This window comes from Salvelinus sp. IW2-2015, linkage group LG30 (assembly GCF_002910315.2).
Source record: "Salvelinus sp. IW2-2015 linkage group LG30, ASM291031v2, whole genome shotgun sequence".
NCBI classification, from domain to species: domain Eukaryota; kingdom Metazoa; phylum Chordata; class Actinopteri; order Salmoniformes; family Salmonidae; genus Salvelinus; species Salvelinus sp. IW2-2015.
The window spans coordinates 17,643,891-17,657,320 of NC_036869.1; the positions used below are offsets into that span (position 1 = coordinate 17,643,891).

The following is a 13,430-nucleotide window of genomic DNA, read 5'->3' on the forward strand; positions in this document are numbered from 1 at the left end:
TTGTTCAGTTTATGTCTCAGTTGTTGAATCTTGTTTTGTGCATACAAATATTTACACATGTTAAGTTTGCTGAAAATAAACGCAGTTGACAGTGAGAGGACGTTTATTTTTTTGCTGAGTTTATGTCACTCCCTTTGGTTTCTTCCCCAGTAGTCATTGTTTCTGTACCTGTTTCATGTCGGTGCGCTGTTCATGTTTCTTGTTTTGTTTACTTATTAATTAAATGTTTTCACTCCCTGAACTTGCTTCCCGACTCTCAGCGCACTCGTTACACAGTTAACATGACCTTTATGAATTATGAAGCATTTGTGTGCTTTTTTTTTTTTACATAACTTATTCAAAATTCACAAAGTTAGGCTATGTTAGTTGGTTAATATAATCTCATAGAACATAACGTAATATCTCTTAAAGCCTGTGTTTACCACATCATTTATTTCCCCCATTTATCCTTACAAAAACGTAATTCATTTTCCCCATAGGCATTGTCCAAMGAACCATGGCGAAGTTAGTTATTTCTCTCAGGGTGGTCACATGGTGTGTATGGAAACAGCAGAGGTGTTTTGGTGCGTGCAAAACAACTTGGAACTCGGAAATCGCCGACTTCCGAGTGTCGGCAGAAACAGAGTAGGGTACAATTTTAACACTGCTTTGCTTTGAACCTATTTTTTTCCAGTCAATTTTCAGTCATCCATCTGTCACCCTATAGTCCTTTTTCCCTTTGCCAACCGTTTTTGAACAYCAACAGTGACATGACTTTACTTTCAATTTCGATCATAACCTTGAATACGTTTGTCCTCCTGGTGTTTGGTGACGAAGTCTCTTTCTGATTTCCTATTGGGTTACAGTTAATCGGGTAAACAGAAGAGCKGTATAAATTGGCCTTGCCAGGACAGAAACGCATGTTCACTGGTTGTGTCCTTAGCGGTGATAAAGTTTGGTGGAACAAATCAGTAATATAGGCAATTTAAATTGTAATACAGTTTAAATTGGCTACATTACTGCATTAGTTACAAACCGTTCCTGAATTCGGAAAACGWTAATGAAAACCAGACTCATCAGCGCCATGAAGACATATTTTATTCTCCTCTTTTGTATTCATGGAGCTTTGTCAGGTCAGTGATTTCCACATTATTGTTTAGTATGTTTTAATTATTGTTTTTTTTGTAGGATATATACACGTCACTCATACAATTTAAACGCTGATGTTTTATTTCAAATGAAAAACATGACAATTTGTCCGCCAATGGCCCTACAATAAATTAACAAGACGAGTAACGTTAGACAATTAGAATAAAATAACAGCATCACTCAATAAAACAAACACATTACAGTAAGGAAAAGTGTTGATTTCATTATGTCCAACAATGTGGGCTCTTGAGTGGAGGCAGGCTGTCCACTGTGAGATGTGAACTCGTATGCTATAATGGCTGTGAAGTGCATTTATCAGTTTCGATATTAACCTTTAGTATGTCGTTTGCCCTGGTGTTTGGTGACGCGCAGTCTGTTCTATGTTACTATAGGCCTGGGATGGGCAACTTTGATGTGGTCACGAATGAATGGGGTGGRCATGGGCTAATTGAGGGACTATCAGTGACTGCCATAATAAGAGAACTGTTGCTGCACAACCACATTTCGAAATTGCACCTTGTGTATTCTACTATTCATTTGAGACCCTACTGTTATTGATTTCGATGGCCTTTAAAAGGGGCCGCCAGTTGCCGTGTACAATGTATTTGAGCTTTTTTGTTGTTGTAGATGTTTKAGATTTAATTAGGATTCCCGCTAGCTGACGCCAATGGCGACAGTCTTTCTGGGGTCCGACACATAACGAAAAATACTTTAGACAAAATACTTTAATGTTTTAAATGTATGTAAATTGTAGAGTGTGTGCATCTATCAGGACACGCGCAGAAAAAGTAGGTCACATGGGGAAGTTATTTAATTTTTTGTTAAATCGGGTTTGCTGTTCACATGCGCTATATGAGATTGGAGTTGCATGCAATCATGGCTTTGTATAATACTGTACGTTTCCTTGAATTTGTTCTGGACCTGGGGACTGTGAAAAGTGTCAGTGCTGTGTGTAAGTTAACTATGCAAACTATTTGGAATTTAACACATTGCTCAGTTTTTATGGAGTTACAGTTCATATAAGGAAATCCTACAATTGAAGTAAATTAATTGGTCCCTAATCTATAGATTTCACATGACTGGGAATACAGATATGCATCTGTTGATCACAGATACTTTTTTTATAAATAACAAAAAAAGAGAAAAAAAATAGACACTGGAGGAACTTGGGTTGTTTTCAGCTTCCAGGAATTGTGTACAGATCCTTGCGACATGGGGTTGTGCATTACCGTGATGGTCGCGGTAGTGAATGGCACGACAATGTGCCTCAGGATCTGGTCATGTTATCGCTTTGCATTCAAATTGCCATCGATAAAATGCAAATATCTTCGTTGTCCCTAGTTTATGCCTGCCGATACCAAAGGCCACTGTTCACAACGCTGACAATTAAACCGCTCACCCACACGACACCATCTGCCTGGTACAGTYGAAGCTGGGATTTATCCGTGAAGAGCACACTTATCCAGTGTGCCAGTGGCCATCAAAGGAGAGCGTTTGCCCACTGAAGTCGGTTACGACGCCAAACTGCAGTCAGGTCAAGACCCTGGTAAGGGTGATGAGCACGCAGATGTATTTCCCTGAGACTGTTTTTTTGAGTTTGTGCAGAAATTCTTTGGTTGTGCAAAGCCGGATACCACTGCTGGCTTGCTTCTGAAGCTAAGCAGGGTTGGTCCTGGTCAGTCCCTGGATGGGAGACCAGATGCTGCTGGAAGTGGTTGAGGGCCAGTAGGAGGCACTCTTTCTTCTGGTCTAAAAAAAATATCACAATACCCCAGGGCAGGGATTGGGGACACTGCCCTGTGTAGGGTGCTGTCTTTCGGATGGGATGATAAACGGGTGTCCTGACTCTTTGAGGTCATTAAAGATCCCATGGCACTTATTGTAAGAGTAGGGGTGTTAACCCCAGTGTCCTGGCTAAATTCCCAATCTGGCCCTCAAACCATCAGTAACCTAATAATCCCCAGTTTATAATTGGCTCATTCATCCCCCCTCTCCCCTGTAACTATTCCCCAGGTTGTTGCTGTAAATGAGAATGTGTTCTCAGTCAACTTACCTGGTAAAATAAGTCGGCTGTCTGGGTGGCTCATCTCAGACGATGTGGAGGTCCTGGGCTGGTTGGATGTACTGCCAAATTCTCTAAAATGACAGGTGGCTACTGGTAGAGAAATTAACATTTAAAATTCTCTGACAACAGCTCTGGTAGATATAACTGCAGTCAGCATGCCAATTGCACACTCCTTTTATTGTCCCCAGCACAAGGTGTAATGATCATGCTGTTTATTCAGCTTCTTGATATGCCACACCTGTCAGGTGGATGGATTATCTTGGCAAAGGAGAAATGCTCACTAACAGGGATGTGAATGCATTTGTGCACATTTGAGAGAGAGAAAAGCATTTAGTGTCTATGGAGAATTTCTGGAATCTTTTATTTCAGCTCATGAATCATGGGACCAACACTTTACATGTTGCGTTTATATTATTGTTAAGTATAAATGTTTTGACCATGACCGTTTACAATCTAAGGTAATACCAAGTAATTTTGTCTTCTCAACTTGCTAAACAGTCACACTATTCATTACCAGATTCAGGTCTAGMACTTTAAATGATTTGCACCATATACAATGCTCTTAGTTTTAGAAATATTCAGGACTACTGGCCACCAATTCTAAAACTGACAAAGTCTTTGTTTAGGGTTGCAGTGACTTCCCTAGCTGTGGTTGCTGATGCGTATAGGGTTGAATCATCAGCATACATGGACACACAGGCGTTGTTTAATGCCAGTGTCAGGTCATTGGTAAAAAAAAAAAAATAGAAAAGAGTGCCTTGCAGAGTTCAGACTTATTGTTGGTCCCTTAATAAAATACATGCAGTGGTGGTGGGCCGCTGCTAAATGCATAAAGGGTAAACACTCATTAACATTCCATGTACAGTACCATAAAGTACCATATCTCTGTTACAGTGGCCCATTTCCTGCGCTACTTCTAYACAGCCTCCTCAGGAATCCCAGACTTCCCTGAGTTTGTGGACATGGGGATGGTGAATGATCAGGTCATTAGCCGCTATGACAGCATCACGAAGAGGAAGGTCCCCAAGCAGCGCTGGATGGAGAAAGTTTTTGACCAGCAATACTGGGATAGCACCACAGAGAACCTGAGAGAAGCAGAGCAAGTTTTCAAAGCCAACATTCAGATAGCACAGAAGCGTTTCAATGATACAGGAGGTGAGTTTCAGAGACCTCAGTCTGTGTGATTGTACTGTTTGACTATATTTTGATGTAATTGAAATTACTCCATGAAAAAGTTGTGTGGTTTTGTTCAATGTGAGTGTTGTGCAAAGAAAGTTAATGTTGTTATGTCAGTGTTCCTAACAATGTAATCTCACTCTCTCAGGCATGCACATTAACCAGCAATGTAATCTCACTCTCTCAGGCATGCACATTAACCAGGACATGTATGGCTGTGAGTGGGATGATGAGACAGGATTCACAGAAGGGTTTCACCATGTTGGATATAATGGAAAAGATCTCCTGGCATTTGACCTGCAGAGAGCGACATGGATTGCCTTCGTCCCGCAAGCAGTCCACTCCAAAATGAAGTGGGAAAGTGACAAGTCTGCCATTGAGATGGAGAGACACTACCTCACCCAGACCTGCATTGAKTGGTTGAAGATGTATCTGAACTATGGGAAGAGTACTCTGCAGAGGACAGGTACAGAGACACAGGCGACTATATGAATTTACAGGCAGAAAAGTGATATGATATTGTGTRTTTTTATTTACATTTCCGTACTGCACGTCATATTCAAGTTCTTTTTATTTATTTTATCTCTTGCGGTTCCGCTCCCTGTAATTGTTTATCTCATCACTATGCCTGTATGTCTCTCTTCCTTCCCCTCTATTTTATTCTCTCTCCAGYCCCTCCMTCAGTGTCTCTGCTCCAGAAGACCCCCTCCTCTCCAGTGACCTGCCACGCTACAGGTTTCTACCCCAGTGGAGTCATGGTGTTCTGGCAGAAAGATGGGCAAGAACAGCATGAAGATGTGGAGCATGGAGAGATTCTCCCCAACGATGATGGAACCTTCCAGAAAAGCACCCACCTCACAGTGACGCCTGAGGAGTGGAAGAACAACAAGTATCAGTGTGTGGTTCAGGTCACTGGTATCAAGGAGGACTTCATCGAGGTTCTGACTGAGTCTGAGATCCAGACCAGCTGGGGAAAGACCAACAGGGGTAAGAGGGAGAAAGATTCAAATATACACTATACATAACCCTCCTACCAAATATTCCTAATTTAAGTTTACTCACCTGCTCAGGAACACTACCTTTCTGACTACATGTTCTCATTGACCTCCAGAATTTTTATTGATGTTGCTTAGTACATTTTGATCTAAAATGAACTCGATCTAGCACTGTAGTCTGAATGCTCTTTTCTGATGATTACAGGTGACCCAGCCCCCAACATTGTCCCCATCATTGGAGGGGTGGTGGCTCTCCTCCTGGTCGTTGTTGGGGTCGTCATTTGGAAGAAGAAAAGCAAGAAAGGTGTGGAAAGACCTCTTTCTATTGTCATATGTTTATCAGCTGTGATTTACTTAGTGGTTTAGAAGTAGTAGTCATAGTACTGGTTTACAAGTAATAGYATTGTGCAGCGTTATTAGTGATGGTAGAAGTATGTTTGAATTGACCTGTTTAATGTAAATAAAGAATTACGTTGTCACTTAGGTTGTATGTGATGTCTGCAGTAGGAATACAGGACTCAGAATACTGTCAAACATGCTCTTCTATTGTAATATTCCAACAAAGCAGAATCAATAATAACATGACGTTTATCTCTGTTTCAGGCTTTGTTCCAGCCAGCAGTAAGTGGGGACCTTAATATTGTTCATTATTCTAAAAAGATCACAGATTTTTCTTTGTTGTGTTTGACTGTATCCATTTTAGAGTGGTTCTCTTTTCCTTGTAGATTGTGATGCGGGTTCAAACTTAATGTTAATTGATGTAGCTACTTAGTTAATATGGAAGGTTTTATTTCCTGTGAACCATGCATTAGGAACTTGGTAATTAACCTGAACTCATTATCTTTCAAATCAATCTCTTTWTTTCTGTTTTAGCTTCTGACACTGACTCTGAGAACTCTGGGAAAGRTGCCCAGAAGATTTGATAAACCTCTGCACTTCTGTAACATCAGAGTAAGTCACTTAAGGTGTCCTCATATTAATGACCAAACTAGAGAAACAACCACTACCATTATGGAACACACGGCTACTGTTTAGAATGGGTTTATGTGTGTAACCTCTCTTCTCATGTGTTTTAGGAGCTGAAGAGGACAGCAATGTAATGGAAACAGACKTTTGACTTCTCAAGAACATAACACATACAGATCTTACCATCAACCTCAGTCACTCACACACCAAGCGCGCTGCGCAAATGTAAATACATAATCCATGAGTAAAAAAAAGATCTGCTGGTCCGGAAATACTTTCCTTTGGCATTTCGTAAAAGTTTTAGACTTTTCTATTTAAGTGATGGTTTGGCTTTTGAAAAAGTGTGGTCTGTAATTGTCTGTTGAATTATAAAAGTGTAATATACCCACTGTGTGGAGATGTAATCTCAATCCGTACAGTATATTAGAACAATGAACACTCAGACTTTACAGGTACATTTAAAATGTGAATTTTAAAAATTATCGCGAATAACAATTAAGCTTAATGTTCCCTCCCTAAACTGAAGCCACCAAGAACAATCACGATTAAAATTTATTTTTCTGTGAACTGGAAAAACATAATTATTTTGTTTGGTGTAGCTTCATATGTGTATGTTTTGGTGTATAAGTACAGTTAATTGTGTGACGTTAAAGCTTTGCGCACTAACTTGTTTAATTGTATAACTATAAGCTAGACCTATCCATGTTCCATTTGTACATATTTCACTTGAAGTGGTGGTATTTTTGCTTCTTTTTGGGCCAGTAGGTTCTGTAGATAAGTTGGTGATGGGTCAAGTTTGAAACCCTTATTGCAAGTGTTTGTGCTTTGTACATTATGGATGCTCTACACATAAGCAATGAATCTACCAATCTAATGCAAGTCAGCATGTATTGGTCACATATTCTACAAGTGGAGGAAGAGATTTGACTTCAATCACAGTCTGATTTTCATGAGAGGTATTGACATGTTGTTATGGGATTTTTGTGTTAAATGACTAAAATATGTATACATTTGACTTAGATGTTACTGTATGAATGAAACTTTATTATAATCCATAATGCTGAGTGTCATATGTTCCTTGTTAGAAAGAATGGGTTTATCTTCAGACAGGCTAGAATGATGTCTCTACCCAGGAGAGGGAAAGACCTTGGGTTGGTTGTAGATAGTTTAACAGGTGGCAGACAGTAATGAGAACTCGAACTGTATTGCCATTGTATCCGAGAGGAGGTTGGACATTAATTAATATAAACCTGATGTAAAATGTATTATGATCAGTACTCTCGAGAGTAAAACGCTATTGATTGATTGATTTTAAGACTGGTATCTGTCCATTTTAGCTGTGATAATTATCTTACAAATTCTTATTTATGGGCAGAGTGTTTTAATTGAATTGGTTAATAAACACAGGAATGAAATTCCTTACACATGTTTAATGCACCGAGCTGTCTGTCTAACTACTGGCCACAGTTCGGACATCATGCATACACTACGAGACAAAACCACAAGGGGTCTCTTCACATCCCCAAGATCCAGAACAATACTCATGGGAGGCACACAGTACTACATAGAGCCATGACTACCATGGTAACTCTTTCTTCTTCATCCAAGTAACTGACGCAAGCAGTAAAATTAGATTTTAAAAACAAAAAAACACCTTATGGAACAGTGGGGACTGTGAAGCAACACAAACATTGGCACACACACACAATAACATACGCACTATACATAAGGATTATATATGTGGTGGAGTAGAGGCCTGAGGCCACACAGTGTGTTGTAAATGTATAGTAAAGTTTAAAAATTGTATWAACTGCCTTCATTTTACAGGAAGAGTAATGGGGAACCATAATAAATATAAAAACATACACCACGTGCTTAGATGTTATTGCGGGTGTAGCGAAATGCTTGTCGCAAAGTTTCCTATGGACTAGAAGCAAGGCAGCCCTCTGTYGGCACCATTATTTCATTACATTTAATGTGATCCACAACAAGACAAATTAGAGACCAAATTCATGCATTCTGTAATGTTCTTACACTTYTCAATGTCCACAATTTGAATGAAAGTGTCATACTGGACCTTTTAATAATGTTTGCAGTAAGATATGCTCTAAACAGGTATTGGAAGTGGAACAATATAATTTTGTATATGGGCTTAATAAGTAATATATATTTTGATGACCTGTGTGAAATTATGGGGAGGCAGGTAGCCTAGCGGTTAAGAGCGTTGGGCCAGTAACTGAAATGTGGGTACCATCAGGATGAAAATGTAAGCTATAAAATCAGCTTTTCAAATAGAAAAAAGTTTTTTTTTCTCTCACTCTCTCGTACAATCCAGAACTTGTACGGCTGAGAGTGGAATGATTAGACTTAACTGAAAGATTATTTCCACCACTATGGAGGATTTCATTTCATTGGACATGAAGAACATACAGCAGGCAGACACCATCAAACAGAAGTGGAACAAAAACACCAATGATCTCCAGTATTGGTACTTCACTAAGCAATGTCTTGAAGAGGATAGGTACAGAGACACTGTCTGAGACACATGGGGCCCTATTCAATCAAAACCTATTACTGGCGTGAGGCACAACAACATCCTGTCACTTCTTCTCTCCTTCCGTCAGTGTCTGCTCTAGAAGACCCCCTCCTCTCCAGTGACCTGCCACGCTACAGGTTTCTACCCCAGTGGAGTCATGGTGGTCTGGCAGAAAGACGGACCAGATCACCATGAAGATGTGGAGTATGGAGAAACTCTCCCTAATGAAGATGGAACCTTCCAGAAAAACACCCACCAGTGGTCAAGTGGAAAAACAACTTTCAGTGTGTGGTTCAGTTCACAGTTAGTGTGATTAAAAAGCATGAACACACACACACATATTAATATGTTTCCCATCACATTATGGGATATGTTAAATGAATGTTTCTTCTTTATCTTTATTCTCAGATATACAGGCTCAAAGCGGCAGCCCAGCAGGTTGGTATAAAAAAAATCAACAGAGATTACATTGCTAAAGAACTGTTCTGTAGTAACTGCTGTTACAATGTCAAAAGCACTGGCACTACTGCTGTTACAATCAAAATAATTCTGGCATATAACCTGTCCTCACCCTTGTATTTTCCTACCTGGTGTTTAGGCCCATTCAGAGTGATGAATGGAACCAGCTCCTGCGCTCGGAGAGCAGAGGTGTTTTTCTATGGACACTGGAGGACTCTATTGGGGCTTGAAAGCAGATCATATTGTGTGGAGAAAGATGGACTGTGGGAATGCTGTAGCTGCAACTTACAGACCTCAGTTTGGAGGGAAGTGGAGGATACCAACTAGCATGTATTGATTGCTAAGGTCCGGATTCTACTCTTGAGAAGTGTACATTAGTCTCACGTGGAGATGGTGTCTTTGAGCATAAGTGTAATTATGCTAATGTAATCTGTTCAGGTAAGATTGATATGTGTTGTATTAAAGATTGTATCAAACAAAATTAGGATATTTTAGATTTTCATTTAATATTCAATATTCATATTTTTGGGGGGCTGAAAATACTAGTATCATCAACAAAACTGAATGTTCTACCGTCTCTTTTTGTTCAGATTTTGTTAAGTTTGTGGATGAAGCTGGTTTCTGCTCTGGAAGAGTGGAGCTGAAGTCCAATCAGTCCTGGACGTCAGCGTGTGAAGCTGACTTTGACAGGCAGGATACAGAGGTAGTCTGTCGGGAGCTTGGCTGTAGCGCCTTGTTGAGAATATATAAATAAATAGTATGTACTCTTCTTTCTCCAGAGTCTGATGATGTGAGGCTGGTGGGAGGAGGCAGTCGCTGCGTTGGTAGAGGGGAGTGGTACCAACAGGGAAAGAGGAATATGTAGCCTGTAAAATATGGGTGGAGATTGAAGGATGTCGCTGATTTTTTTTGTGTAGACAGCTGGACTGTGGCTCCACTGTTTCAACACTACTTGGAAAACCGCACTGAAGGGTTTGAAGTGTACTGTAATGGACCTGAGCCTGCGCTCAGGGACTGTGGAAGAGGCACAGGGCCAACTTTGGTGACTCCAAGGCATTTATAAGTTATATTCTTCAAGAATCAATGGGTACATAGCATTAACTTATAAGTCAAAACACGGATGTAGCAACTGCTGATTGCCCCTTTAAAGAGGTTTTTATTTTTGTGTTTTATTTTTATAGATCTCCCGCTTAAGCCCGATATCTCCATGACCATCTCAATGGGACGGGTCTCCAGGGGCCACCAAAGGACTCTAGAGGTGTTCAGGGGCCACAGCTTCACCATCACCTGCTCCACTCAGCCACAGCACCCGGGTGTCTCCTTCCTCCTCACGTACCCTGACTCCAAAACAACCCAGACCTAGCCAGCTGTCTATCACTCTGCTGCCTTCCTCTTTCCCGCTGCAGATGACTTCCACCAAGGGAACTACAGCTGTGTTCATGAGATGTACTGTATTTTACATGACTTCTCTTCTGAGAGTGAGCTACTCTCCCTCACTGTCACAGGTAACTGAAAACGAACCGTACTTATAACTTTGACATTAACAGATTTTCCACAGACGAATCTGATGATTAACAATCCCCTAATGAAATGTCTTTCTGTTGCAGTCTCTCCTCTGACAGCTTTCTACTGTCGGTGACAGCCAACTCCACCACCTATCTGTACATCAAGGTAAAGACATTAAAAAGTGACAAGTCAGGTGAACAAACTTTGTATTTTAGAAGGCAAGTCTTGGTTTAATCACTGAATGAATCAGTTGGATTGTATTGTACCTGTGATTTTTTATATTACTGACTTTTGGTGCTGTGTTTTAGACCACCAAGAGGCCGAAGCAAGTGGAAGGGGTGAACTTGGAGATGGTTTCTCTGAAGTCTAGAGCTGTAGCCGGACCGGGAGAGGAGAGAGCAGCCCAGGGTACAGAGTAGGGTGAAGTTGACTGAAAAGTCCAAGTGGGGTCCTTGGGATTTCCAACTCTGATGTTACCCCATTGAAATTGAAAGTAAAAAATGTTTAAAATGTAGAGGAAATCTAAAACATTTAACATTGTAAAAAGTTAAGGGTTAAGGTTAGGGTTATGGTGAGGTTTAGGGTATCGATGTCCCAAGGTTTCCGGGTGGCACTGACTGAAGTTGACCGTAGAGACGTTGACCTCAGGTCAGTTTTTTGTTTTCCAGATATGATGGGACTGGTGTGGACTTGAGGGAACTTTAATCCCCATCCAATCTAATTAAATGAGTATTAAGTTTCCATTGGTGATGCTATTGTTATGGCTACACTCCTATTGTTGTTGTTGTCATTGCTGCCAGACATAAGAGTTGGCCAGAGCACAGTTAGCATTAGCCTAGCTTAGCTGAGACATGATCATATGTCAGTGTAGGGCTAGGTTGCCCCGAGGTGCTGCTCTAATATCAACCACCAGCTGTCTCCACTGCTCCCCTCTAAGCCCCACTCGACTTGAGGGGTAACTTGTTCTTACCCTGGGTAACCAACTGAGCGCTCAAGATACAATACAAGATACAATACAATACAATACCTAAATCCTAACCTTTGTCAGGTTATATCTGTGACATTTTTTTTTTGTTTTAAACTCAACTCTTGAGATGGATAACAAAGACAGTTACTTAATATAAAGCATTGAGTTTCCATTCATATAYAGCWACTAATCACCTTGAGGGRAAAAAACGGGAAAAGTCACATCAACTAATTTGAACGGTTTTTATTKAAGTGAAAGACATGATATTACACGTGACATGACAGCTAATAAACATGTACACAGCATTTATTACAGGAATTGTTTGGAATCACTTCCCTGTGCTCACTCAAAAACTCCACTCCTTCAGTCTGGGTTAGACACACAGAAGGCAGCCAATCTGTTCAGTAAATATTAGTAGCTTCATTGACTCCAGCTCCGAGTAAAGAGAAAACCCTAACAAAACGAGTGGTAGAAACCCCATCAGAGGACACATTCTGCCCACAGAGTTCAATCATGGCTTCACAGAGCTAAATAACCATGGTGATATTGTCTGAACAACTGTTTGTGTGTGAAAGTGACAGTGAGAGTGAGAGTGAGAGTGAGAGTGCATTGTGCATATATGTTCCCGTGACTATTTGCTATTTTGCTATTATTAGCATCAAATTATGTTATTTGTGTGGGTCAGTGCAAATAGTGTATGTGTGGGTGGGTTGTGTGTGTGTGTTCAGTAGTGTGTGATCAGTGTGTGCACGGAAGTGTGTGCGAGGGAGCTGCGTGAAGGATTAGCCCCAGTGTGTGTCCACCCGTGATTAGCCTGGTCAGTGGGCCTGTTGTGCATTCACYCAGCCCATTAGCATATTAATGCTGCCTCCCTCTTGATCTCTCTGTCTCTCTCTTTTCTCCACCCTCTCTCTTTCTCTTTCCTTTCTATAGCTATTTCCCGAGTCTCGCTCGAACTTCCTCCCTGGCAATTTTTTTCTCAACTTATTTTGTACTTCCCTTTCTCTCTGCGCTCAGTTTGGGCCCTTCGTACTTTACACATTTCTCTCTTCCTTGTTCTCTTGTCTTTCCCTCCAAAAAGGTCCTATTGCCCTTTTCTCCTCCTTCTTTCTCTTCCCAAATCCCTCCTTCCCTGATAATCCCAGTCTCTCGCCCCAAGCCCCGTCTCTCCCTACAATCTCCAAATCCTTCACAGTGCTTTACTTTGGCTCTCGTTTTCCCTATTATTCCGTAGCCTAACCCTTGAACTCTGCCAAACACAGGCAAATGCAAACACACACACACCTCACTTCATTCATTCAATCTAATTTTCTCTCACTCTCTCCCCTTTCCTGCTAGAAGTGTGCATCTTGTGAGACCTTTTTTGAATAGCTTTGAAAGAAAAAGCAACCTAGAAAACAGGGACTGAAGTGCAAACCGGACACATTCAACAGTACTTAACATTATAAATGCTATTCATTTCTCCCTCTAATGACTTCAGCCTCCAAGTAGACTCAACCTCTTGTTCTGGCTCTTAACCGCCACCGTGAGCCACGTTGAGAAGCTGGAGAATAGTAGAAGTACAAATAATTTTGGGGAAAAAGCCCAGTGTGGTAAAGGTGACCATTTATACCCACACGTTTCCTTCTGTCC

The 13,430-nt window shown here is 40.8% G+C and overlaps 1 protein-coding gene and 1 long non-coding RNA gene across 3 annotated transcripts; both read left to right on the forward strand.

The window, feature by feature from the left end:
- The first annotated feature begins 885 nt into the window (after positions 1-885).
- LOC111955080 (class I histocompatibility antigen, F10 alpha chain) lies at positions 886-7,645 on the forward strand. 2 transcript variants are annotated; one of them, XM_070436193.1, is made up of 8 exons: positions 886-1,112; positions 4,088-4,348; positions 4,518-4,835; positions 5,042-5,356; positions 5,570-5,668; positions 5,968-5,985; positions 6,238-6,315; positions 6,441-7,645. In XM_070436193.1, exons 1-7 carry the CDS (start codon positions 1,040-1,042, stop codon positions 6,285-6,287), a joined length of 1,134 nt encoding a protein of 377 aa, XP_070292294.1. In that variant the 5' UTR covers positions 886-1,039; the 3' UTR covers positions 6,288-6,315; positions 6,441-7,645. The 2 variants fall into 2 exon arrangements, with proteins under 2 accessions (XP_070292294.1, XP_023830918.1); XM_023975150.2 differs by having other exon boundaries at positions 4,557-4,835.
- A 1,835-nt stretch (positions 7,646-9,480) lies between these two features.
- LOC111955202 (uncharacterized) lies at positions 9,481-13,214 on the forward strand. Its single transcript, XR_002876086.2, has 3 exons — positions 9,481-10,830; positions 10,933-10,996; positions 11,140-13,214. It is a non-coding gene; the product is annotated as an uncharacterized lncRNA (long non-coding RNA).
- Positions 13,215-13,430: the final 216 nt, after the last annotated feature.